The sequence below is a fragment of the Lonchura striata genome, chromosome 2, assembly GCF_050655825.1.
Source record: "Lonchura striata isolate lonStrDom1 chromosome 2, ASM5065582v1, whole genome shotgun sequence".
NCBI lineage: Eukaryota > Metazoa > Chordata > Aves > Passeriformes > Estrildidae > Lonchura > Lonchura striata.
In genome coordinates, this window is record NC_140704.1 from 95,861,695 (window position 1) to 95,887,468 (window position 25,774).

The following is a 25,774-nucleotide window of genomic DNA, read 5'->3' on the forward strand; positions in this document are numbered from 1 at the left end:
AGACTGACTGGACTTTCAAGTGTCCAAATGAATACGGTAATTTTCTAGTGTCAAATAGGATCTCTTCCAACTTCCAAGTGTATCACATGAAATGTACATACATATAGACATAAATATATATGTCAACACTCAAGCTTTAATCTCAGCATGCTGCATATGAACTCTCTATGACAATTTTCCAAGGGGATAAAGATTAGCATATTCTCACAAAATTTACCATATTTTTAAAGTTATTATATAATGTAAAAAATTCAGCCAGTTCTTTGTGCTAAAACCTCCTCAAGCAAACACTTCGCAAAACTCAACACTAATCCTTCAAAATTTGGTGTCAAGTTAGAGCTAGGAATACACAAATGTCAATGACAAACAAGCTATTTTTAGCAAGTCAGTGCCTCACACTGTTCTTCTGCTGCTATGGCAACTTGAAATCTACATTATGCAATTTCATGTTATTTCTTTCAAGATTACTCTGACCAAAAAATCTGAAAGTCTATGAATGCTTTACATCTTTGTTTCTCTTGCATAAAATGATCTATATCATTAGCTGTGTCTCTAAAACCAGAAAAAAACTGCTCAGATAAAAGTAATCTGAAGACTGCCATAAAATGGAGTTATTTTAATGAATGCAGGATGTAAAGGCAGATAAGCAATACTCCCATCGCAGAGTATAAAATATTAATGTCCTACTAGACTTTGCGAAATGTCAGAGGCAAATGATGAAGAATTTTGGCCTTGGCTCCTTTTCACTACTTAAACATCCCTTATCAATCTACTTATGTAAGTGCATTAGCAGCCATAGAAGGCATAGAAGAAATAGTTGAAGTAACAGTTAGAAATTGCAGAGTGTGCAGATATGGTCTAACATCCACTGGCTTTCCTCCTAAAAGAATTTTTGAGTACAAACACAGTAACAGAGCTTAAAAGCATCCAAAGCAGATTTACTGCCCAACTGAAAGCAAAGACGAACTTCTACAGAACTTCCCCCTTGGTCCAATGAAAGCAAGCTGCACAGCATTTTCCCAAAGCTTTTTATTGCCTTCCTCACAAAACTGGTAATGTAGAAAGGTGACTGTAACCATCAGCAAAGGCTCAACATTTTTCTCCTTCCAGTCTCAGACCCCTTTCAGGAGATTCAGATAAATAAACCCACAAGAAATTGAGATTATTCAATTTCTTTGTGCTATACTTAGAAGATTGATACTAAAACTTTGAAGATTGTGAAAGTATAGCCTCATGTTTGTGGGATCCTCACAGAACAAATCATGTGACAACATTAACGTGAAAATTGTTGTGAATTTCAGTAAAACAAGAAAACACAGCTGAAGAATTCTAAAACCCTGCAACTGCAAAACAATTATCATGACCACGTAACTTCATTAACTTTGCAACTGACAACCACTCTGTTGGCCTTGAGTGACAGGCTAGCCTCAAACTAGCCTTGTAACCATCTTACTCAATACTTATCACTTTGCTCTACCACTAAACACACTCGTTTGGCTGCTGGTTTGCACCTTTTTGCACCTATTGCACCTTGCAACTCTGACAGGAGTTAAGGGCAAGCTCCTCCATTGATGCCTCAGCCTCTACTTCCATACCACATCTGCAAGCCCACACTATGAAGCGGAAAGTAGCAGAAAACTCCTTAAAGAAACCTTCAGTATATACAAGGTTTTAAGGAGAAACAACCAACTACAATAAAATTGTGACACATCAGTTCTAACTGCTATTTCCCTCAGTGTTTCCCAATTTTTATATATATATAGTTTATTTATTTTACAAGCAATACAGCACACACAAGGTCAAATTACATGGTAAAATAGGAATAATTACAAGACTAAGCTACATTAACATGTTGCAACAGTTTTCTGGAAATTTTGTAATAAAGAAGAAAAGGAAAAATAAAACTTACAACTTCTGAATTTCAGGCCATAAGGTATTCTGCAGCAAGTGATCCTCTGGTGGAGGTTCTAAAAAAGATTTGTACAGCCTATTAAAATCTGATTTTTTTCAAAAAAGCTAAATAATGCTTCAAATTTATATCAAATAAACCTCATTCTCTACTACCTACAACAGAAGTAATTCTCATACCTGTAAGGACCAAGGGTTGAAAAGAAATCTCTGGATACTGATTTGAAATAGTATTAAATGATTCTTCATCATCATCTGGTTGAGCAGCCATATCTCCTATTAAAATAAGGACTTCATTAGGTAGAGAACACACTAGAAGGGAGGGAAAATATAAGGACAAATATAAGCAAAAAAATCTATATTTTTGACAAGTAGTTGAAACTAGGTTTCTCTCCTTGCAGAGTTACAATAATATGAATACTAGAAGCTAGTTATTCTAGTGCATATGAGAATGAGAAAGTTTTAAAGAAATAATAATCTAACCTTGATTTTGAAACTGGCCTCTCTGCATCAGCACAATCTTTCAGAGATTCCTAAAAAGAATTTCACTGAGCAAAGCAGTCACCAGAGTTCAGCCTGTGTTTCCCCAGTGTTAAACCTTTTTTTCTGTATTTGAAAAAGACAAAAATCTCTGATACAAGTGATGAGTTCCTAAATTTGATGTAGATCACTAAATGAAAACCCATATTTGAGCAAGTTTAGCTACAATTTGCAAACTTCAGCAAAACTGCTGATGGCTCAGCTATACTTAGTCCTTAGCTTTAGGTAAAAGTATCAGAGGTAATCAAAACTAGTCAATTGTAAGTTAAAATTCAACTCTGTCCTTCATTGTGAAGGAATTAAGAAAAAGGTACAGAGATGGGGAACAATGCCTCTCAAACAGAATCTACCTTTTTATACAAATATGTATTTACCTCAAGCATAGCAGTTTCAAAAAGAAGGTACAGAAAAAGCAAAGCAAAGACTAAATTCTAATTCATTCCAACTTCGCTCTCTTTGAAAATGAAATGAGCAGCATTCATCTGAGACCACTATCTGAGCACCAGGAAGATTTCTCTGCAGAGTGAGAACACATCTGTGGTGTTTTACCTAAGCCATCAAGGATGACAGCACTGTATGAACAGTGGTGGATGATGCAGGGAAGTTCTATTCATGGTGCTGCTTCTAGTTGGGCCACATGAAATCAATGGAAATTAGTTACTCTGTGTGTGGCAATAATCTAGAAGAAGGAGGTTTTGTTCCCTCTCTCATTGGGAGAACTCATGAGAAAGCAGGGGAAAAAACTTTGCCAGAACATATTTTACAATTTATCTGAAGTAGAATGAAATTGGTTTTTCTCTCACAAATTATTTACGAAAATTTGGTTTATTGCCATTGAAGGCCCTGGAGACAAAGCTTATTAAAATGCTTCCTTTTGTAGATCACACCGTCTGATAAAACTTTAAGCAGAGAAAAAAAATAGGTCTAACCTAATTTGTACATTCCACTATAGTGCATTTTTACCAGAGACTTCATGAAAAACCAGATCTGATTACCAGTCTCAGGAAAATATTTTTTTATCATTCTAGGAAGATGTCTGTCCCTCCTTCCCTGTTCCCCCACAACGTAATCTCCATTGCCTCTCCAAGATATTAGCTACTGTTAGCTAACTAATTCTTCCTTACTTGTGTTTTTTACTTTTAAGCACCATGTTTGCTGCTAGCAAATAAATAAATACTTTGCATTATGTTATTTCTAGATTCTGAACTTGCAGTCAAGCCTACACTTACAGACCTAATATGCACACCAGAACAATCCCTTAAATAAAGTTTCCACATGAAACACCACATCCATTATTTCTCACTAGCAATACCTTTAAAAACAGCTTTATTGGATAACCCCAAAGCTGGCACAGTTGCACCTTCCGGAAGATCAGATGACTGCTGAATTGAAGAAAAAAGAAAGGTTACACACAGATTGCCATGTAGGTCAAAGGCCACAGCTTAAGGAATCCCTGAGAGTTTCTAGAGTTAGTTTCCTAGAGAAGTGATAGAGAAGTGAAGGGGGTACTTTCAAAAACTCTTGTCTAGAACATACCCTAAACAAAACAAAGACCAGTATTCTGGCAGGAAGGAAAAAAAAAAAAAGACAAAAAAAGCACTTTTCTAAGGCCCCTGCTCAAGGATTTTCTTCAATGCTAATTGCAAGTTTTCTTCCACAATTATATTTATTCCTGCACATACATGACAATTAATCTATTAACTGAGAGCACTGCAGTTTTTAACACAATAGAACTGAGAAATCATTGTTCTGAAGTGTAATAATAAAGCAGCATTTTGGAAAAGAGAACAGAGAGTGACTGCCTGTGACCACAACTTGAAACACAACTCAGTAAATAGTACAGATATGTCTCTGGAATATGTGTCTGTTTAAAGTAGCACAAGGGAAAGACAAATCATCAGACAAAACACAGTTCCATAATGGTACAGGAAATCAGAGAAAATTTAGAAAGGGTAATAAAAAAAAAAATAGAAAGGGTAAGTGAACTTGGAGACCTTTGTGTAGAGATAAAACAAGATCTAATAGCTGTAAACCCACTTCCTTATGGTATCAGAAAAGTTCAGAGAGAGACCATTTGACTGAATTAAATCAATATTTTAGGTGACAGCTTAAAATGTACTTAAATGTTCATAATTAGATGAGACAATGTATCAGAGATCCAGACAAGCATAAGGCCTCTAAAACAAAAATGGTTCCTCATTACAACCCAAAGTATAATGGAATCCCATGGATTTGAACTGAATATAATCTTATTCAACCCTTTTAGAATATAAAAGTGTTTTTTGGTTTCAGGTACTTTTTTGAGGAAAGCATTTAAGCCACATTAAAAAAAGGCTTCCCCACTTTAATAATAAAAAGTTTTCACAGAAAACAATTTCAAGAAAGCTGTTTAAAAGCAGCTGTATAATTACAGCTCATAAAGCCTTCCTCTTTAACCAAAGCCCATGTGAAACACTTTGTGATATGAATCAAAAAACAGCACATCTGCCACCCTTATAAAAGCACAATGTTGCTTGTACAAAGGTCATTAAAGCAAATGCTTACAAATTCTTGTAGAATTAAAGCTCTAAGCAGTTACTTATGTAATTTCTTGCTATCAAAAATGATTCTACTTCTATCCCAGATAGTTCAATTGTTAAATTAAATGGAAAGGCTAATTCATCTCTGAGAAACTGCACAGAAAACTCTGCTTTTGAGTAAGATATCCAAATAGCATGCAAAGCACTGTACAGAGGCAACTATTTGAATGAGGTCTGCTCTACAAAATGCAGACAAAATCAGAATTAGACCTTAATGCAAATGGGGAGCAAACAAAGAATAGCAACACAGGACAGCTGACATACCCACAACTAAGAACTAGAATGTAAAGGTCTCAAAAAAATTTCCAATGCCAAAGTGGAAACAAAGCACGAGCAAGTACATATTTATAACTATTTGTATGTAAGAACTAAAAATAATGCCAAAAGCTTTATGGTATTTCCAAGCGTGCAATTACAAAAAAAAAACCACCAAGTAATACCAACACATAACCACACAATAATAATTAGAACTAGGCAAGACTACTACACCCTTAAATTAAGGGGACACACATTAACAGGCTTTATTGTTTGCTTAATCCCCAAGTGTGTACAGTGGTCTACTTTGGTTTGAGTTACTTAAAATTTACCCACACTCATTTCAATCTTTTGACACAAGGTCTTGCTAGTTTCAACTAGAACCTGTTTCATATAATATCATAAAAATACATATGAAACAACACTCATGGAAGCAAGCAGATTAGAAAATAAGGTTACAGTTTCATTACAACTGAACGAATTTTTACAAAGTTTAGTGCAATCTGACATTTTCTGAAGCATTAACTTATTTTACATCTAACAGGGTTCTCTGTGTAGCATTGTTTTAGCATACTTACATGGGACCAGAGCTTCTCCATTGGAACACCAGTGATGTTACTGAAGTTTTCTATAAAATTCTTGGGAGCACGAAAAACTCTAAGCACTTTTTCATCTGCTCCTGACACGAACTCAAACCGGCCAATCATTGCCAGACAGCGCAGGTCATATCCGTGTACTTGAGGCCTGGCAATTTCATGCCACGTTACCTAAAAGTGAGAAGACACACAGCTAAAACACAATTCTTAAACAGAGAAACAGTGCAATTTAAAGTTCCAAAAAAGCACCCCTCCGTTACTTGCTGTATATATTAACACAAAGATAAAAGCAACCTTCTACAGAGGTGCATAAAACTGGTGTGCACATACATCAGTTGAATCCTCTTTTTCCGCCAAACCATTCCTGCAATTAGTAAACTGTGTCTCTGCACAGATGTGCTTAAGGCACTTACTGTGACTTCTTCACGCTAGACAATCAGGAATAGAACATAATTTGCCTAAGTAAAAAGAGGTTTGTATCCTACTACTTCCAAGACTGTAGGTCTGAAAGACTTAAGAAAGGTAGTGATAATTATCCTGCTTCCTTCCTCTGTCTTTCATAAAGAACAGCAGCACTGCTGTCAGCAGGCTACAGGTTCCTACTTCTCTCTTTTCTTTAAATACTTGACTCAAGTGAGACCATTTAATAGAAGCTTTGCAAAAAACTGACAAAATCATAATAGATTCTAAGTGTCATTAGCTATTTCACCTAAATGATACTTCAGTTGGAAAAATCCAGTGTGTACTTTGAGTTAAGAGCTAGCAGAACAAAAATAATTTAAAATAATATAGACTACTTCAGTATTCCAATGCCTGTAGCCAAGACTAGATGTCACATGACTATAAGCAAAGGCTAAATGCCACATATCACCCTAAAAACTCAATTGAGTTTCGAATGTTGAAGTTTCTGACAGGGAATTCAAGACATCCTACAAAACCTCATGACTTCACAAGGTCTTGATTATTTCTCAGTGAGGAAAAAAGTATTCATTCTTTTTTAAAAAATAAAATCAAACAGTGCTACAAGCCCTTCTTACTCTTTACTGGGTACATCTTTGCATACAACACAAAAAATTCAAATCCCAAACAAAGAGAGGGCTATATAAGTAATTCAATAAGCTTCTTCCAGAAAAATCAGGATGGAAATTTGCATGACAAATTGAAGCTGATGGTTATCCCTCTTTTCTGATATTCTGATATCAGAACTGAGACTTTAAGAAAGGATGCTTATTTGCATTCAACATTTAGTTTCCTTTTTATAGGGAAAAACATTTAACTTTCCATAAACATCTGAACCATCCATTCTGTATTGTTAAGACAAACATCAGATATCACCTGTTCTAATCTTTCAGATGCTAAACTTGGTGTGACAAAGAAAGTAAATCATTTTAAAAGCCTGTGTTAACCAAGTTCATGATTGGCAGAACTAAAAACATTTCCAGGGTTCAGAAATCCTGAATAAACCTCTACAAATGACCCATATCTATTCCAACTCTCCACTTCACCCATCCAAAAAGGATACTAAGGCTTTCTCCCACACCTCATGCAGCAGCAAATATTGCAACTGCTTAGATTTACACCTGATCAAATTAGCCTGATAGCTGCTCTGTGTTAGAACAGGAAGGCAAAGTACAAGAATTCAGTTTATGCCCTATTTAGGTATGAAGACTGCAATCACTCTGCTAAATCAATTGATTCAAAAGTTTCAGGGCAAGCTGTGCAGGTGAATCATACAAAGATCAGTTCTTTCAGAAGAGAGGATTAAAATTAAGCAAGCAGCATACATAATAAAGAGTGGTACTTCAGTAGGTCACATAGAAAGCAATATTGACAACTCTTGAATGCTGCCAACTTACATCACATTCCAATCCTGAACTTTGTTTTGATATATTTAAATGTACCCTCCTGAGTGGAGATTAGGGTAAAAAGCAGGGAAGGAAACTGGAAATATCCTTCCTACAACACAAGGCAAAGTGCAGCTCTTGAAATGGGATTGCCACCACTCCTGTGTGGCATGGAAGAAGGAAACTGAAGAACTGATCCACTCTCTCAGAAACATCAAACCGCCTGTGGTAGTCTACATTACAGAAGCTTTGATAAGACAGCTGTAAGTCTCTCCAACCAATGGCACAGTCAGTCCAGTTTCTACCAGCTTCATGAATGGAATATTGGTACTGTTCTGCCAGAAGAGATTTTATTTGTAGAGGAGGAAAATGGACGAGAAACAAGAAATTTCTGCATTCCTAAACAGACTTTCCCCCAGTCCAATGCATGAGGAGGGAGCAAGCAGCTATGTGGTCCTTAGTTGTTGTCTGGGGGCTAAAACAGGACAGGTACCAGCTGCACTTATATAGTTCAGATAATCATTCTAGTAAAACAGAGTCATTAACAAATTAATTTAAAAAAATACAGTGAGAACTTTGTTTAGATTATGTTTGTGTAAAAAAGCACAACCAAAGTTGAGTTTCTTCATTATTACCTGCAGCAGTGTAGCCAATTGTTAAACACTGCAATAGGTGGTTATCAGTACCAGTCATGTATTCCTCTTTCTGAATTACTGTAGAGCCTGTTTTCCAAGACTCTGGGAGAAAGCTAACTGAAGGTAATCTGAACATGGACATAGGATTGAACTGCAATCATTCTGTGTGATTACAAAACTCTGCCACTAATATTTTTAAAGTGAAAACAGCACATACTCAATTACCAAACCAAGCAGTTTTAAACAGATCATCGCCTGGGGAACTTTAAGATTTGAATTATATTCAGATAACTTGTTCCAAACTCAGGACTGACCAAGCCCCCTTAACCACACTCACAAAAGCTTTGAAAATCATACCTCAGTCTCTTCCTTCCTTTTCCATGGAGCAAAGAGCCTCGTAGTTTGATCAGAGCCCACACTGATGATAAACTCTCCTTCTGGATCCCACTTCACATCTTCTACACTGTTAAAATGTCCTGAAATCACTACTTCTGGAGTCCATTCTTTCTATGAAAACAGTTCCACAAAGAAGTAAGGAGTTTTTCATTTGACTGATTGGCATATTCTAAGCAAAATAAAAGTATAAATGTGCTTATTAAGAAAGTAAGAAAAATACATTTGTAAACAGCAAATTATTGTAACTCAAGAAAGGCTGAAGAGACACAGATATTGATGTATTGCTCCCATATGAAAGAAACTTGTGTTATTTGTTCAGCTGTGAACAAAGCATAGCCACCTATTCAACTGACTTCATGATCTCCATAGGCAAGAAGCAGAGTTTAGAGCCTTGAGGATTTCAACCTTCCTTCTGTGCAGGAATGAGACTCCTACAAAATATTACATTCAGAAAAAGACTATTTCAATTGCTAAATTTAAATTATACTGCTACACTTTTCTATTAATAACAGAAATTAACCTCAAATGTCTTAAAAGTACAATTATTTAAAAAAAACCCAACATACCTTATTAACTGTAGCCTGTTTCCAAAGGTGTAGAGCTCCATGAAAAGCATGAGCAATGATCATTGAACCATCTGGACTAAAATGGCAGTCAAAAAATCCAAGAGTATTGCCACCCACTTCACCTACCCGTACCTAAATTAATGAACAGAAGCAAAATATCCATGAAAATGGCCTTCCATTCCTACAAAATCATTCTTACTTCATGAGATGAAAAACTACCAATAGACAAGAGTTCACATTCACACACACAAACACATTTGAAGAATATTTTAATTGCAGAGTTAAGCACTGAAATGTCATGGGACTTAAAGCTGCATGCCAGTTGAATGGAACCTCCCTTCAGAGACATCTCAAGATAGGATTCCCCCAAGGGAAAGAAAACACCACAAGAGATGAAATGCAAACCCAAGTGTTCTGTGTTTCAGTCCAGCTTGTTGGATGCAAGAGCTCCCTGTTGCCTGGCTACTGCTCTGTTGCACAATAAAGAGAAATGATCCAAAGAAAGAGTAGTTCCCAAGTATATTTTCTTTCCTACTTAAATTTCCAAGATTCCTCAGCAAACTTTCACTTCCCTGTTTCTCCATGAACAGCTGCAATTTGATCCACACTCCTGTGGCATATTCTGGCTTCTGTTTTGTGCTTCTCTTACGAATTCTCACATATGCACACATGCGTACACAAAGACCTTACAGTTGCTCTAGTGCCCTTCCACTTTTTTAATTTTATTAAAAGATTAATAAAGTTACATTTTCAAGTTTTATTCAAGACGTAAGACCACAATTTCTTCCAAGCTTTCAACTCCCCAATTCTTATATAGTCTCTTTAAGACCAAAACGAAATGAACCAATGTTCCATTTTAGGCTCTGCACTAGTAGTTCCATTTTACTAGCACTCATTCAAAAAAATACCACTCATATTGAAGTGACTTTGACATGCCATGCTAGAGGCAGAATTCTAGTCTCACCTCTGAGCAGGGGAATGAATTTCTGGAGACATCTTGTTCATAATATCATGATGAAATAGAGAAACTGGGATGTTCCCCTTGTGCCCTTCTCCCCCCTGCAGACTTCCAGTTCAGATATTCCTCTTGATGCAAAATAGATTTTTGCCATTAAAATGTCTGATCTGAACTTGAAGCTACACATTTGTGGTCAAACCAATGCAAAGAAGGTGCAAAATTAAAGACTCACAACTTGCAACAAGCTTTACTACACAACCCATTTTTAGAAGGCCGTAAATTTAGCCACAACTATACGCTATACCTAGGGACATCAAATCGCATCTCTATGCGATTGCTTTTTTATGAGTTAATTTCTACTTCAAGCACAAAGGCATCAGAATTTTTCAATGAAACAGAGAAAAAATTAAATACCCTACTCTAATACTCACTTTTTCACCCAAGAGACTTGAAACTTTCTTTGTGACAGGAAAGACCACTGGCTGGCATAACCCAACACAAACAACTTCAACTGAACTACTGCAATTTGGAAAAGCAGATCAACTGAAAAGACATCAATCAAAGCACTAGAGAAATCTGGTTGTACTACTTGTTTATTTAGGATGATCCACATCAGAACAGCTTTCAGAATACTACATGAATGACACATGAATACTCAACTCAAATAGAAGAAGCTAATGACACAGCCAATGTTCAAGTTACTGTGAGTAAAACCAGGCTTGTGAATTCGTGTCAGCTGCTCTGTGGTAACTGCTCATGCCACATTCGCACAAGGATGAACTGCAAATGGTTCAAGAGGGTTTCTTCCTCTTCTTACCAGGAGCACATAGCATGCATTACTATGCAGCCCCTGCCTTGTACACTATGAATGACAGCTGAGCACAAACACCCCTTATAAATTCCTCAGTACAGTAAGAAAAAATACAAACAAGCAATAAAAATCATATGTATACCTTTTTTTAAAACAGAGTTTTATTTGCAACACAGCATCAGAATGAGTATTTTCACAAGAAAGCACTTTGCCTTTCTCTGCCAGAATTTTAGAGAGTTTCTGTTCCCTACAGTACACACATAATGCTGGAAACACAAATTGCACACAGCACATATTGTGAGAAAGACTGACACTTGCCTGTTCTAGCCAGACTCCAGATTCTTCATCAGGTTCCCAGATGATCACAGTTTTGTCCATTGATGCAGATAATAACCTCATTGGTTGTTTCATGCTGCCATCTACAGTACAAAGAAAATTATTACCCTACAACCTACAAGCTTATGTTCTGAAGAAATTAGGCGATACTGAAATATAAACACATTTTTAAAATTGTTCAACATCAGAGACATGCAATGAATTTCTTATATGCCAAATTTACAGACTCTACATTCTTGCCAGGCATTATTTAGGAGATATTGTATTCTCAGCCATAATCACCCAAAGAAAAACACGTACATGAGAACAACCATATTCCAGTTGTCTCACTCCAAACTTATATTGAATTAAATATAATTTGGAGGAAAAGCTAGAGTTTCACAATGAAAATGCACAGCAGTCCTTGGTTCCATTCCTTAAGTAAGTTTTAATGAGATTTACAGTTTAAAATAATTGCCCAGTATTCACTGCTTGGTTTTTTTTCCCCAAATTGTTAAGTTTGCTACTGACTTCAGCAGACTCTAGCAGCCTGTAGTGCATACAGTAATTCAGGACTGCTCCCCAGAATGCAGTGAAACACTCCAGAAAAAAAGCCCAACACAGAACAGGAAAGAGGGAGCTGGCTCATCAGCAGTTGTGCACTGAGGAACTTTTCTTGATAATAGAGATATTGGCAGGCATCTCATGAGGTGATATGTTAGCAACAGACTTCCTACCTTACCTTCTGCACTGAGAATATGTCTCTCAGATCAGTTTGCCTCTAGTGCAAATCTATTTTAGGGAACCCAGAATTGGGCAGTCCAAAGTACACAATCAGCTTCACTTATGTGGAAGCACCTGGAAAACTTCATAGTCTACCAGGACAGTTTTCAGAATGCACTGCAAGGCTGACAGCCCTACATTGTGCCTAAACCTTGTTCTAAAAGGCTACATCTTTTACTGGTGTCTAATTTAGAAAAAAAAAAAAGAGAAGTTTAAGGACCAGATACCTAAACCAGTGTTTTTAAAGCAAGTCCTGTGTCTTTCACTGCATGCATTTTGACAGTCTACTGGCACTCTGCTGTTCAAGTCTTGTCTAGACCAGCAAAGCTGTCCTTTGTACTGCTGAAGTCACCTGCCATCAGTAACTCTAAAATATATCAGAAAAAAAGACGCCTTTGCCAAATATTCAAGGTGTTCTGACTGTGCAATGTCAAATCAAAAATCTGCTTCCCTTATACGCCAAGTAGACACATAACAGCAAATCAGTACTGTAAACAAGGCGTCAGAATCTAAGGATTTCAAAAGAAAGATAAATATTAGAGCAAAATGTAAAACTAAACTATAAATAACAGTTTCAGTGGAAGTCTACACTAATGCCTTAAAGTTACATGCTTGAGAAAATCTGATAGTCCAGGAATCTACACCACTAAAAAGAAAGGAGAGCTCTTGAGGTATGTTCACCTTCTGAAGAACAGACATTTTAAAAACATGTATGAAGGTAACTTAATAGAGCTATTAATTCATACTGATTATTTAAACTAATTTGTATGCCATATCCAACAAATCACTTACAATAAAGTCTTTACAGCTCTGTTATTTCATTTCATTCCTTAAAGAAAATGTGAGTACATGGCAATATCTGTTTACTCATAAAACATTATTTGCAGAATGTAAAGACTGTTATTTCTACAAGAACAAGTGAACATGTAAACACAACACGAAGACATGTGACTGTATCTATGTATATGATACTTAACACTGGTAAGTGTTTGCAATCTTTTTACCTTTGTAAAATGGAGGTTGCCAGTGAACTGCATACACCCAGTTTTCATGACCAGCTAACACAGACTCCAAAGAAACTGCATATGATATGTCAGCATCTACCACAAATCAGAGAAAAGCATATTTCTTTCTAAAAGCCAAGAAAGACCAGGTTATTTCTGGTATCTTTAGTGAAAATAATCAACTGCTTTCAAAGTCTACCAATATCTCAAAAGCTTCCTGATACCTACTTTGGCATAAGCCCTGAGGACCACATTTATGGTCATAGGTCAGTGTATTGCCTCAATGGAGCCTCTCAGAATTCCTTAAGAACTCTCAAGCATGTTGAAATAAATGCTCTAAATTGGCACTACACATACTCTTAGGCATATTTGCATCTCCAAATGACTGAAAACACAAGCATTAAGATGCTTCAATCAATGAATCAGGATTTGCAGGAAGTTATTGTGAGCACTTTTTACACATAACATCATATACATACATCATTATATTAACTAGGTTGCCAAACAATTTACCCTACAATGTCAGCAATGCAAGCATTTGATGTTACCGTGCTTCAACAGCTTGTTAAATGACCATAAAGTAAGCCTGCACATACTTTTTTGTACTTTGCATTATGTTTCTACTCTTCAAGTAATAACAGCACCTTTTAATTCATTGAATTCAAAAGAAAATGAAAGCTAAGCTATTAAACAGGAGAACTACAGAACAGCTTCTCTCTCACAGACAAATGTCCTACATATTGCATCTGAAATATGCATAACAATAACAAGCCATGCTGGTACTAAGCTCTCTCACTCCCTTATCATTTCATGTAATTCATCCTTAACTTTTGGGTTTAAAACAGTAATTCTGCTTTTTCAACAGCTAAAAACAATGCAGTCAACATGAAACAAACCATACTAGGTAGTAACCACCTTATCAGCTTCCCTGGAACCATGAAAAGAGGCACAAGTGAAAAGCTGTGCCAGAAATTTTACAGTTGTTACCTACCTTTAACAGTAAAAATATTCTCTTTCAGTTTTATGAAATCATCTTCAGTTTCTGGAAGCTGCTTTAATTTTGTACATACTTTCCAAATTCTTATCAAACAGTCCTTAGCACAACTTGCTAAGAAAAGGTCCTCACCTATTTGTTTTCAGAAAAAGAAGAAAAAAAAAAAAAATAGAGCCAAATTTTCATTACAATCACTGCCATGACTAAATTACTAACCTACCACCTTTCCATACATGCACTTAACAGAATTATCCCAATTTTTTCCTACTGTACACAGTATCATAAAGAAATCCAGTTTTAGCTGAACATCATTTCACTTTCCCTACTATTCAAATTCAAATTTCCCTACTACAATTCAAATTCTCTACTATTTTATAACATACTAGGAATATGTCCATGATTGTAGGATGTGGAAGATATGGTAAGCACTGTACATGTTATACATATACTTCCCTAGTATTTATGGGCTGTTGCTTTTGGAATTCTATCAGCCTCAATACTTGTCAAAATCTCCTTTCCTCCTTTACTTTCTCCAGGCTTGTAGCATCCTCAAATTCCTTTTTTTTTTTTTTTTTGGTGCCATGCAATAACTATTTGATTAGTTAATGTCTGAAAAGATTCTCCTTGTAATTTCCCAATCAAAAAAAAAAAGGGGGCAAGGGGAAGCAAGAAAAGAAAATATAAACATTACAATTTCCCCTCTACTCCTCCTCACTCAGAGACATTTGTATATTGAAAAGGACAAGTTGCTAAAGTCCAAATTTTTTTGCATTTAAGTACCAGTCAGATAAACATACCTGAAACAAGCATGAAAAATGTTTTAATATGATACAAAATTTCATCTTAATTTTTAATATTAATTACCACCATCTCAGGAAAACAAACATCACAACAGCTTAGGTGCTACAGTGCATCAAGGTCAACTGTTGGAGGGGTAAAACACTAGTACTGCCATTAAACCACTATTTCACTTTATTCATCTTGCATACTGACCACAGACTGCCCACTCAACGCCTCTTATCCAATCTTCATGGCCAGAGAGTATTAACGTTTTCTGAAACTGAATAAAAACTCCTGTTACATCACAGAAATGCACCTAATGACTATGCACATATCAGCAATAAGCTTTATTTCTTCAAGTCTTTTATATTTATAGCTTCTATTATTTGAAACAGAGAAAAAAAAATAAGCCACTACTAAGGATTGTAATTTATACACAGATTCGAGGTGAGTCTTTTTGGTTTTGCCACCATTAGATACATGTAACCCACATATGAGCAGGAAAGGATGTGAATTTAAGGTTTACACCTGCAAGAGGCTACAGTCTCTCTATGATACCACTGAAACTTTTTTAAAGTTTATCAGGCTTACTGTGGTACACAAGAATAACATAATGCAGGTTTGATGTGACAAGTAATTTCTTGTATTTGTGTGAAGTGGATGCAACTGCAGGTGATGAAGAAAATGAATACAAGTAAAATCAACTACAAAAAGAAGAGTAAATGCTTTGAAATTATTGTCAAGAATAATTTTTTATTTATATATTTGTAATAGAACATGATTAGCAAGAATAAGTTATGGCACTGGCAATATTCTCTATGTTTCTTAAGTTTATTGACAAAATTTCTAAGGAAGGTATATATCAAGAACTGCTGATGGAAAACTCTGCATGAACACGGGCTCAGGAACACCAGAATGCAAACACAGTCTAGATTACCTTTTAAGAACTTTCACAAGTAATTTATTTTTATTTGTAACATATGTAATATTACTATTTTACTTTGATTCAAGCACAACTATTTACTCCTTTCTTAGCATTTAACTAATTTCTATTTTTCTTTGCCCAGAAACAGTGCTACTTCCATGACATTTTTTTACTCCAAGTTGAATTAAAATGCCTGAAGAAACTGTTACAGTTAAAATACTAGTGTAGTTTAATATTAATAACTTATCACATTATTTCTGGCATTATATGTTACTAAATCCCTTCTTACCTAGGCCTGCTTAGAACTATGACTAAATGACAGCCTTTCCTATCAGCACACACCTGCAACTGAGGTCTCCCTTCCTACCTGTGACAGGAAAAGAAAAAGGAAAAAATTGTATGCATATGAAAAAATCCACACTCAGAAATTGGTGCCACTCTCTTTATCCAGCATTTCTGATATTCTTCAAAACTACATTCCTATCAAACAGTATTACTCTACCTCTCCTCATCACACATTTGCAGCCACGATCTTAAAATGGTTTCATTTGGAAAAGACATTTTCCAAATGATCCACCCTCTCCAGCCATGAGCAGGGACACTTTCCACTAGACCAGGTTGCTCAAAGCCTCATTCAGCCTACTCTCAAGCCACTCCAGGGATGGGGCATCCACAACTTCTCTGGACAACTTGTTCCAGTCCCACAGTAAAGAATTTCTTCCTAATATCTACTCTAAACCTACCCTCTTTCAGTTTGAAGCCATTGCCCCATCTCCTGTAACATGCCCTTGTAAACATCCCTAAAATTATAGAACCATCTATATATGAGATACATGACCAGAACAGGATACATGATCAGACCAAGCTGATCAGATATTTCCACATCAGAAAGTTTAGGTCTTAAGAATGTGTTCTCACAGCCACCTAAGACTTACTTGGCTGGTCACTTCTGCAGCCACTTACACCTTTACATGGGACATTCCAGAGAGATGTTTATGTTAAGCATCTGCCCATGTAGAGGCAGGAAGGAACAGTCCAGGAAGTGAGATAAACAGCAACCTAAAGATTTGTCTGATGATGACATGCTTCTGGCAATACATAAAAAATATCTTTAGCAATTGATATTTTAGATAATAGATAAAACACATTTATTTATTCATTTATACGATCTTTGAGAAAATGCTCTGTATTTTATAGTCATCAATGTTAGGTGGTAACTTTTTTTCTAACGGAAAGATTTGTCTAGGCTGAACTGCTGCTAACATCCTTCTCTTTTATTGTTCCTTTAACACTAAAATAGTGTGTATATCTCCCGAAATTTGACCCTAATATTAATCCAAACACATACCTAATCATTTTCCCTTTTCAAGGTGTGGTGGTGTAGGGTTTTTTATAATTACCTTCCTCATCTTACATCAAAGAGATCTATTAATAAAAGCAGTGATTTGTTTTCCCTTAAAAGAGTAAAACTAATTATTTTGAGTTTATTAATACCACCTCAAATTTCTAAGTCATTTTCTGAACAGGATTTTAGGCACTACTTAGCTTGAAGTCAAGCATGCAGCTCTTTCATGATGCAGAACAAGCATGCTTAAACAGTCAGCTGAAAGTCTGTACTAATTTTTATATGCTTACATTGAATAGTCCCATTGAACTATTCAAATGATTTAAGGTAGTGGCTGCTGAATTTTATTACCTCATATTCACTCATGGCAGTAATACCATTGCTAGATGGTGTATGAAGCCTCACTACTGAAGAGAGATGCCCTCAAACCTGAAAATGCATCCAGTTCCTTAAATGGACTCATGCTGCTTTCCCATCCCTATAACACCACCCTCCACTCTTCAGCTATCTGAGCAGGGTCAGCACAGTGGCTGGAAAATAGAGGTGAACACAAGGGCTATTACCATACACAGAAGGGAAGCACGAGGAACACCACATTCTTAGTCATATGATTTAGTTTTAGGTGGTCTGCAAGGAGCTGGAGCCAGCAGTCCTTATGGGTCTCCTCAGACTTGAGATATTCTAAGATTCTATGAGTCAAAGTTTTCAAGATATTGGTTCCCATAAAAACTGTTGACTGAAACTGAGCAAGGAGTAGTGTATGCTGTTATGGTAGGATTTTTAGTATTGTTTTTGCCCTTTTCTTTGAAGTTTGTGTCTCTTGGCATCCTATATTCAGTTTCTTCAGATGTATTCAGTTCTAAAATTGAAGCAATATAAAAGTTCGTGCAGATGCACATGGTCATTATTTTTAGGTGATTCAGTAAAAGTTTCTACTGTTGTCTAGGTTCTATACACACCAGTGTTTTGAGCTGTCATTCTTCTCATTTTTTACAATTTTGTTTTTATAGTCTCATATTTCTTCTGTTTCAGTTTCCACTTGGTCCTCAATGGATACATAAGAAGTTACAGTACCAACAGTTAAATCTAACAAAACCTCCTGGTCTGACTAGTTCACAGGCTTTCCCATGCCTCTTACCTAATCTCTGAAAATTGTTGCTTAGCAGCAATCTGGTCTCTTTCCTTTTAAGCAAAGAATAAAGCTGTTCTGTAGGCAGCACAACTAATAAAACTGTGGACATGCCTAGCACACTCCACACAACTAATCCTGCTCACACTTTGGATACATATCTTTCAGGACCAGACTAGTAACCTGGCTAGTAGCTTGGTAAATCTGGCAATAGTGGTCCAAGTCTTCTCATTTTCTCCAGCAGACATTAGATGTGATATCTCTCCTCTATGCAGCTGTTAATCTCAACAGATTAGAAAGAGCCTGAATTATCTTTGATTCATCTCAACTATGCCAAACTATTTGGGTGGAACCCAAAACACATGGTACACCATCTTCTCAGAAAAACAAAGCTCAAATAGAAATGTTTTAGTTTAAAACTCTAATTTAGTCTGCTGGTTCACTTCCTTGCCCTCCACAGGCCACTTCTGTAGATGTTATATCCCAAGCAGGAAGACATATTATGGTTTATAAGATTTCTCCCTGGATACTTTTATAAATCAATACCCTCTTCCAAAAAGTCAGAAAAGCAAAGAATTCATTTTCTCTCTACTATATAACACAGTAAGGAATCTGTGAGTAAGGAGTATCAAAAGATGAAAAGCATGCCCACTCAGTTGTAAAAACCAAATAGTTTTTAATGAATAAATACATTTTGACTGCAAAATTAATGAGTTTATCAAAAGGTAGCTTGAATTAGCGAAGTAAACATGCTACATCCTCCCTCAGAGTCTAACAGTGCCCTTCAAGTTTCATAGGAATGCCCTGTTATAAATGCATGTTCTACCTCTGGATTCATACTCACATTCATAATAACCTTTTTGAGGATGTTAACTAAAGGAAGTGCTTTACAAGAGTCACTGTATTAAGTGAACAGAGCTACAGGCCCTTACCAGTAAGGGAATGACACAGGAGCTAAGATTCTAATCACTCTCCTACGCCAAGTTCCAATAAAAAATGGCAAGGCTACACTTCCTTTGAATACCTTTAATACTACTAAGAAGCCATAAAAAAGGTGTCAGTAGATCTGAGAAAACCTGATGAATGAGATTTAGCAGCTAGGCAGGAATTCATGTCCAAAGGCTCACAAGGATTTTTAATTCTGTTAATAGTTGTAAAACACAACACAGACTCTTCTCTTTGAGGCCTGCACAGTCCACTTAGCTAGACAGATGTTCTGGAAAGTTAAGATAGACACCAACAAGAAGTCCCACTTCATTTTAGAGATATTCTAAACACCAACTCTGTCACAACAGCTGGTGAAAATACTTTCTGAAATTGAAACTGTAAAAAATAAGACATGCAAAACAAAACTGCTCACCCCTTGTATAAATCAAGTTTCCTACCTCCAAACAAAGACAGCACAAACTTGCTTAAAAAGCTTAAGAGGGAACTTTTTTATTCAAGTTACCTTCCTTTACCCTCCACAGACTGACTGCCTTTTAAAACGGCAGACTATTGTTATAATAGAAAGTTTGGGCAACAATGGACAAAATAAGTTATGTACCTCTGAACATTTTTGGCAGTCAAACCTTATATAATTCATTAACCCAAATCATACAAGAAAACAAGTTTCAAGCTCTGAAGGAGAAAAACCAACCACACAGTCCCCGAGATAAAAGTCTTTCCTTAACACATGAGAATCAATAGTGGCATTTTGCCGTTGCTAATGCCCAGAGAATCAGAGAATTCTGACATAACTCATAAGCTACACAGGAAAAAAGAAGAAAAAAACTAACCAAGCACCCTTCTTTTCTTCTGAGTGGTCAAGAAATCATTAAACATAGAAGAAAGGAATTAAATACTTATCTTACTGGCAACAACAGCAACCAAAAAAATCTTATTACCGTACATGGCAGCACAAACAGGCAGAATTATCTATAAAGTAGCTTTTATCACTCTCAAAAAAAAAAAAATAAAGGAGTATCTATTCTTTAATCCCTAAAGGGAGTATGTCTGAGCAATTACAGCAGAATAAGTGGTTCTATATATGCCAGTTTCAAAGCAGGGTTCTAAATGGTAGCTTCACTGGTGAAATGGGAGAGCATTTGTGATTTGAAGGGTTTTTTAAGGGAGTGAGAGAAAGAAATAAGTGATACCGAGTTCTGTTTTGGAAAACAGTCATTCAACACATGCTTTAGAATCTAACAAAACCTCTGAACAGATGCAAGAGAGGAAATAACGTTTTTCTACTGCTCAAAAGGAATATTTATCTGTATGAAAAACTAAAAATTGCCAGCTTCCAAATAACACATGAAAAATGTGTGCTTTTATAAGATTGGATACTCCTAAAAATACTTTTTTTTGATGTTCAAAAGCAGTCAAACATAAAGGGCATACTTAGCAACAAACTTAAAATTCCTCAGAAGTCAGTTTTATTATAAGAATTTATAGAATGAAAGTAACATCATTTCCATATGAACAACTCAGTGCCTGGATACTTAATAAAGAAGGACAGTTGCAGCTCTTTTGTATCAGTGGGAATAGAAACAGGCCATCAGGGGAAAAAATTAAGAAAAACAAACACTTTCAGGCACTGAATTCAACTTCAATATTCTGTATGTGCATTTCATTATTACCTAGAAAAAAGGAATGAACTATTTGAAAAAAGGTTGTTGCATGCAATGGCTACATAGAGACAGAAAGGACTTACTGAAGGACTTTGAAAAAATCACCAGCACATTTGAAAAGAAGCAGAAGCTCAGTAATGCCCTGAGCAAGAGACAAAAATTGCAATTACCTGACCATTCTGCTGTATAAACAAACTTATTTTGTAGTCATCACCACCACAGGCCAGTATTGGTACTAGAAAGGAAAAGAAGGTCTTTTTTTTTAATAAGATCTAATAATCTAGGACATGAAAAAATATAAACAATGTAAAAATCAATACAGAAATACAACAATACTAACAGACAGGCAAGTGTGATACACCACTTTTTTAGCATTTTCTATATTAGCTGTCTAATAAATTAGTATCTTAAGAACACAGAATTCAAAAGTTATTTTAACTGCAAATAATATCTATAAATATTTAAGATGCTAAAAGAAGTAGTTTGCCTCAAGCTCATATATCTGTAAGAAGTTCAAGTATTAGAATTTTTAATTAATTATATTTTATTGACATCAACAGGCATTTGCTTTAAAAACAGAAAGAAGGAACAAAACAAGATGACTCAGAGCTAAGGCAATTCAAGTTCCTAAATCAACTAAGATGTGTTTAGATGGAGTTTGCATAATTATTATACAGCAAATAAAAATATCAGAATAGAAAGATAGATCACCATTATCTGTACCCAAGAACACAAAAGCAATGAAATGTTTTTCACTCAAGACTACTCAAGTCTTGAGTAGTAGTAGACTTCCACTGGCTAACCTAAAAAGTGCACAAACCCAGTACGTCTATTGAATCAAACCAGAGAAAGTTAAATTCAAAAAAGAGAAGTTAGGCAGTGTATTAGATCCTCTCTCCAACAGAAGAGGATGAAGAAAAATAGTTAACGTTTATTCCATTCTTCTTTTTTTTACATCATAAGGAAGAAGTGTTACTGCTGTAACATTGGGCTGAAACTGTACAAGCAAATAAATTTAGTATAATGCTGTGAAGAAATAAGTTTTAAGTTAAGGGCTAGACATTTGCATTTCTCAAGTCTGGGTAGAAAACCAGATACCAAATTTCACTAAAATCAACTACTTCTTTTAACAAAAAGCTTCCATAACATCCCTTCATATAGATAACTTTACTATGGATACATCAAATATCAACTTGAATATTCACAGTATGTTTATCATCTATACTAATCTCTTCTTTCTCCTTGTACCAAATCTGTACCTAGTTATCCGCTGTTCATCTTGCATTTCTCAGTCACATTCCATATTCTCTTATAGTTCCATCACTTGCTTCCTCTCTCTAACCTCTAAGTCACAATTCACCTCTGTCTCCTCCTCTCTTTAATAGTCTAAAAAAAAAAAACGGCTTTGGATTGAAGGTGATGAGCAGCTTTGAATGCAGACCTGGTCATCAGGTCCACAGAAATTGGGCAGAATTGACATTTTCTTCCATAAAACACAATACAATGGATGTTCTTGAAGACAATATCATCCTTTCCTGAGAAACACATTTGATGGGCCATTACTGTAATTACATATTTACTCAATGGAATGAACCTTTAATTAAGAAAAGCAAAGAGAGAATTATGATTTAGTTGCTGCTGCAGACAAATGCAAATACTTTCACTCAAAAAGTTCTATCAAGAAATATCTATCTGTCAAAAATGGACTAGTATATAGTTTTTCACATAAATGCTTCGGAGTATTAGAATTTGGATCTGATTAAGATAAAATTCCTGCAGAGGAAATAAAAAAAATAAGTTGGATAAGCAGAGCTTTTCCCAGTTCACTTGCCATTTTTTTTTACCTGTTGCAATTCAGTTCTGAGGAGACACTTATTTACTGTCAGAGGCCATGCTGTATCATGACAATTATCTAGGTCTTACGAAGAATCCGATTATATGACAAATAGCTGATCAAGATTTGTAAAAAATAAATCTTAATGCCAGCATTTTAGAAGCAGAGTTTGTGCAGGCACTGTAAGGCAAAAAGCAAGTAAGCAACTAAAACTGCAAAAAGCTCTTCTTCAAGGCTAAACACCAAATGTATAGAAACTCCTTAACAAAGAGGCTGCCAGAGAAGTGTTTAAGCTGCCTTCCAGCTGCAAATGGCTGGACAGGTTTTTATGAGCAGTCTATCAGATTTCCCTATTTGACTTCTTGACAAAAATGGTTTCATTTTTTTTTTTAATAATTCATTTCAAGGACAATCATTAAAATCCTATGCATCAGGAACTTCTTCTGAAAGTTAAAGCATTCATTGCATATATATTAATTTTCAATGCAAGCCTCAAATTTATTTTCTTGCTGAAATTAGAGATTACTGTAAATGCTTCAGGAAATGTAGTTTATGATTTTCAGAAAAGTAATTCTGTATTTAGTTCCTGCCTTAAGAAATGCAGATTGTTCTCGTGAGAAAAGCTTCTTTGAATCTCTGTCCAGCTGACAACTCAGTCTTCATAAAGATTTCTGAGCAACTTGTAAATTTATCATAACCATTTTTCCCTGAAGATTATTAAAATTCCAAATTGCCATTAGAAATTAATGTTTCTGACAAATGATCAGTAGTAGTTTTTAATAATATATTTTAAGCTACTTTATTTAGTATTCAGAATTAACATATTCCTCAGCTGTATGGACTACTGTGTCAGGTTTAGGGAGAAAACACTGGCTACATTTTATTAAAAGCCCCTTTACAGATTTCTACAGGAAACACCTCTATACATTTACGGTTCAAAATCTAAACTGTTTCTTTGCAATTTTAGCAGCAGAGGTCATCTGTATCGGAACTGGAACAAAAAAAGCAGATGTCTAGAATTTTTTTCAATTACACACAAAATAAAATTTTTGTGCAAATTGAAAATAATTTCAGTTCTTGAGAAAAATAAATAAGTCTTTTTCAGTTTATGAGCGCTGTACTGCTTTGGATAACTAATCTGAATTGGGATGGGATCATAATAAAGGATTGTCCTGCTCTCAATGTAGCTTTAAGCAACACTGATTTTGGGGACTCGGGAAAACAAAATCCTTGCTATTCCACCATTCACGGAAGCTTCAAACATTTCATACTATTTGAGTTTCAGAAACGCTTAGTTTTAAGAACTAATATGATAATTTTAATTTATGGTGTTTTCAGAATGTATGGTTACTTCTCATACACACCGTATGATTTCAACATTGAACAGATGCACTACTCTAGAGTGTTACAGTGAGAATTTCTTACCTGTTCAGTATCATAAATGAAGGTATAATCTGTTGTTTTGCAATATCAATGTTATGCTCATAGACACCACAGACACTTCACTTCTAAAAAATATTCACACTTGCAGTAATGATTTTAATTTAACCTCAAGCCTTTTAACTTCACCTTAACAAGTACATGGTAGTGTATTTACCTATTTACACAAAAAGAATATGTCTGTGGCAGCCTACAAAAGCTAACATTTCTGTTAGTAGAAACCTACATAAACCATACTGAACAGTCAGGTTAAAGTAGTTCAGCATCTCAAATTTTCTCACATTTAAGACTGAACAAACAGATGATAAACACTGCTTGGGAACCTATGGTTTTCAATGCAGGCCTTCAGATTTTTTCTGAATTTTGCCTTTCAATTCAAACAACAAGAGAAACATATGCAGCAGCACCACAAGGAACAGGTGGAACTAACAGCATCATCCTAACCCATTCATTTACAGTATTGTTACCCTGGTTTAAAGCTTTCCATCTCAACAGCTCAACTAAACAACTCCATCTGAGTGCCATTTGGAAGACATTGTAATCAGTCTTTATTTTTAATTACTGAGAAGAGTTCAGAGAAAATCTTTAGATACAAGAATCAGTTTAAACAGATTTCATAGAAAACAAAAACTGTGGCACACATGTCTGGAGTTAGTAAAATGAAAATCTGTTTGGGGGATTTCTCAGATTTTTCTTCCTGCATTGATATTCAAATTGTACAGCTTTACTCACCATCGCTGCCAGGCAAGAAGGATAAGGAGACATCCAGAACAAATCCATTTCCAAAGTCCAGAATTTCAATGCATTTAGCTGGAAAATAGGAACAGACAGTGTTGATCTCATTCGCTGTGACTATTACAATTACACTTCATTTAATTCTATATTACATAGTTAAAATTTCCCATCCATTTTTATTTTAATAAGTTGAAAAAAAATCTACATTTTTTTTCAGAAGCCTAAACAATAATATCATATTCTGTATGGCCATAAAAAATCATCCAGTTAGTTGAGTTAGAAGATAATACTGAGTGTTAAATCTATAAAGCTTCACTGCGGTAACACACCAGAAGCAATAAATATTACAAAATATATCCTGTGGCAATAGCATTAACACAGGAAGATAAAACTGAATTTTCTACAACAGCAGCTAGAGATGAGCAAAAACCTGACAACATCCCTGAGATCCTGGAAATCATTAAACTAGTAAGCCATCCAGATGAAAATCAACAAGAAGATAGCAGAATAAAACCTGTCTACAGCAGAAGAATTAGTTCCTCTATCACTGCAACCCACACCAGCAAGACAAAATGGAAAAGATGAGACTTCATGGAGCTCTTTGGGAGCACCAAAAACACCTTCCAGAACATGGAACTGTAGATTGCCAACTCCCACCTCTTGCACTTAGGCAAGGCAATATGAGATCTTCAAATACACCCAAGAAGGAAAAAGGTAGCTGAAAAATTGCAGTCACTAAAACTGAAGCAGCAAATAACACCTTAAATCTCAATTATCTACCCAATTTATTTCT

The 25,774-nt window shown here is 35.5% G+C and overlaps 1 protein-coding gene across 3 annotated transcripts in view; it reads right to left on the reverse strand.

Annotated features, from left to right (window-relative positions):
• ELP2 (elongator acetyltransferase complex subunit 2) overlaps positions 1-25,774 on the reverse strand; it is a 38,007-nt gene that overhangs the window by 7,750 nt on the left and 4,483 nt on the right. Inside the window, exons 5-16 of one of the 3 annotated variants that reach the window (XM_021528725.3) lie at positions 24,979-25,056; positions 21,143-21,207; positions 15,178-15,244; positions 14,182-14,316; positions 13,191-13,286; positions 11,407-11,507; positions 9,320-9,451; positions 8,715-8,864; positions 5,861-6,049; positions 3,761-3,827; positions 2,089-2,184; positions 1,910-1,967 (exon numbers count right to left, since the gene is read on the reverse strand). In XM_021528725.3, coding sequence (XP_021384400.2) covers positions 1,910-1,967; positions 2,089-2,184; positions 3,761-3,827; positions 5,861-6,049; positions 8,715-8,864; positions 9,320-9,451; positions 11,407-11,507; positions 13,191-13,286; positions 14,182-14,316; positions 15,178-15,244; positions 21,143-21,207; positions 24,979-25,056 — 1,234 coding nt within the window. Of the gene's footprint in view, positions 1-1,909; positions 1,968-2,088; positions 2,185-3,760; positions 3,831-5,860; positions 6,050-8,714; positions 8,865-9,319; positions 9,452-11,406; positions 11,508-13,190; positions 13,287-14,181; positions 14,317-15,177; positions 15,245-21,142; positions 21,208-24,978; positions 25,057-25,774 lie in introns of all 3 variants that reach the window. The other 2 variants (XM_021528724.3, XM_085571789.1) reach the window with 2 other exon arrangements.